General features: G+C 41.9%; 1 protein-coding gene across 1 annotated transcript; it reads right to left on the reverse strand.

Annotated features, from left to right (window-relative positions):
• Positions 1-290: 290 nt before the first annotated feature.
• Positions 291-1,954, reverse strand: LOC102312958 (integrin alpha-X; the record flags this gene model as incomplete). The annotated part of the gene is given in 2 exon segments (XM_014331579.2): positions 291-1,658; positions 1,844-1,954. Coding segments are annotated over 2 exon segments (201 nt in total), but the record flags the coding sequence as incomplete, so codon positions are not given.
• Positions 1,955-1,970: the final 16 nt, after the last annotated feature.

The following is a 1,970-nucleotide window of genomic DNA, read 5'->3' on the forward strand; positions in this document are numbered from 1 at the left end:
GTGTTGTGATCTACCCTTATTTTGCTGTGTGGTCTGTCTGTGTAAAGTTTACCTCGGAGGCTCAGTTTTGTTACTTTTTTGGAGTTCAGCATTAAAGCTGTATTTGAGTTCACGTTTCGTTTCCGTGACTCTGCATTTTGGGTCCTTCATATCACCACTCCTGCCTGCACACAGCCTTCTCATAACAATCAGGCCCTTGTAGAGCAAAATTGAGTATTTTGGTCTAAATACCCCAAAATGTGATGTCCACATACATGGACGCCAGGTCCTAGAAGGTTATAAATGCTTTTTGGTAATAAATCTTATACCATTGAAAAGCCTGTTTATTTCCCCAGAAATAGTGCCATTTGTAGAGTTGAGTTGAGTATGTGGGTTGCGCCGATGAAAAACTTGCCAAATCGTGCTCACCAGGTTGGTCACACACTACTGTGCCATCCCGTTCTTTAACCAGCAATTTGCAAGTCAGCCAGTATGGTTATGTTGGTCACTCTGGCACAAACAGGACTCCCATGCGAATCTCACAAGTGTTCACTGGGATTGAGGTCTAGACTGCAGCCAGGCTACTACATCCTTTCCGCTCCCAAATGTTGATTCAACCAACTCTGTAGAGGCGAGGATTGTCTTCTTGAGGCTAGAGTTTGGTCCAGTCTTTGGAGATATGGGACTGCCACTGGTTGCAGAATCTCATCTTGATATTTCTCTGCACTGAAATGGCCTCCAGTGATGACAAGCACTGCTTTTTCCAGTGAGGGAGATGCTGCACCACACTATCACACTGCCTCCACCAGCAATCAGCACAGAGTTCTCATAGCGTTGTCGAAATCTTTTCCATACTATGATCCTAAGATCCAACTGGTGTAGGCAGAATTTGGACTCATTGCTGAAAACTACGTCCCTCCACGTTTTGATTCTAGTGCACATGTTGCAGATACCAGTGCAAACAGGGCTGATAGTTAAGTGCAGGCATGGTAGGCTTCCTGGTAGCCCCATGAGACTAGCTGTGTGCAATCCCTTCCAGATTGTCTGTGTCGGGAGCCATTGACCATGTTGTCCTGCAAACCTTGACTGCAGAGGTTTAGATGACTGTCTACAGTTCCTAAGTGCTGGCAAGGCGATAAAACTGTCTTCTTGTGATGTTTTCTTCTTTGCAGCCAGTCTGACATCCCCCACTATACGGAACTTGGCCTTAATAATAATAATAATGGATTGGATTTATATAGCGCTTTTCAAGGCACCCAAAGCGCTTTGCAATGCCACTATTCATACACTTAGAATTGGAGATGGTACTGGGGCTCACTCAAAATATTGATATAGCTTAGTTATGCAGAAAACTAGTTTGAGGTTGCACTAAAGCTCTATCCAGATCACTCAAATGTGGCCTGCTTGGAGCAGACACCAGCAGACCGTTCCAGCTATAAAAATGCTTTCCCCCACTATAAGATTTTTTACCAAGAAGAACTGTTACAACAAAGGGATAATCAACCAAACACAAATTTCTTTACTTGTTTAATGTTTGTTTTAACTTTACAGTAAATGTACAACAACAAATATAAGCTTTGTTATTCTGTTTAGGATTCATTTCCATCAGTCCCCGGTTCCAGATCGGTCTCTGCATTTTCATTCATCATCTGTGAATATTTACTCTTGAAAAACCCAGCCTAGGAGTGCAAGGGGAAAAAATGAAAGTACAGAGATCATGCATTAGACTTACATTCAAAATTAAAGCAAATAACTACATGAGTAAATATAAACTCTTGAACTATGTTTAAAAAAATAGACATACTCTCTAAAAACCTTTCACAGCTGTGTGATGAGTTGAAAAAGTGTAAGAAGAGTCTTTCACCTTATACAGGCCAGCAGTGAGTAAAGCCAGAAAAGCCAACCCTCCCAGGGATCCTCCTATAATCTCTTTGGTGAAATTTGTCTGAGGATACACTTCTACCTCGACTATAATCTGAGAGATAAGGTAA

The sequence above is a fragment of the Haplochromis burtoni genome, unplaced genomic scaffold, assembly GCF_018398535.1.
Source record: "Haplochromis burtoni strain Fernald_Lab_line unplaced genomic scaffold, NCSU_Asbu1 Contig_3428, whole genome shotgun sequence".
Lineage (NCBI taxonomy): Eukaryota > Metazoa > Chordata > Actinopteri > Cichliformes > Cichlidae > Haplochromis > Haplochromis burtoni.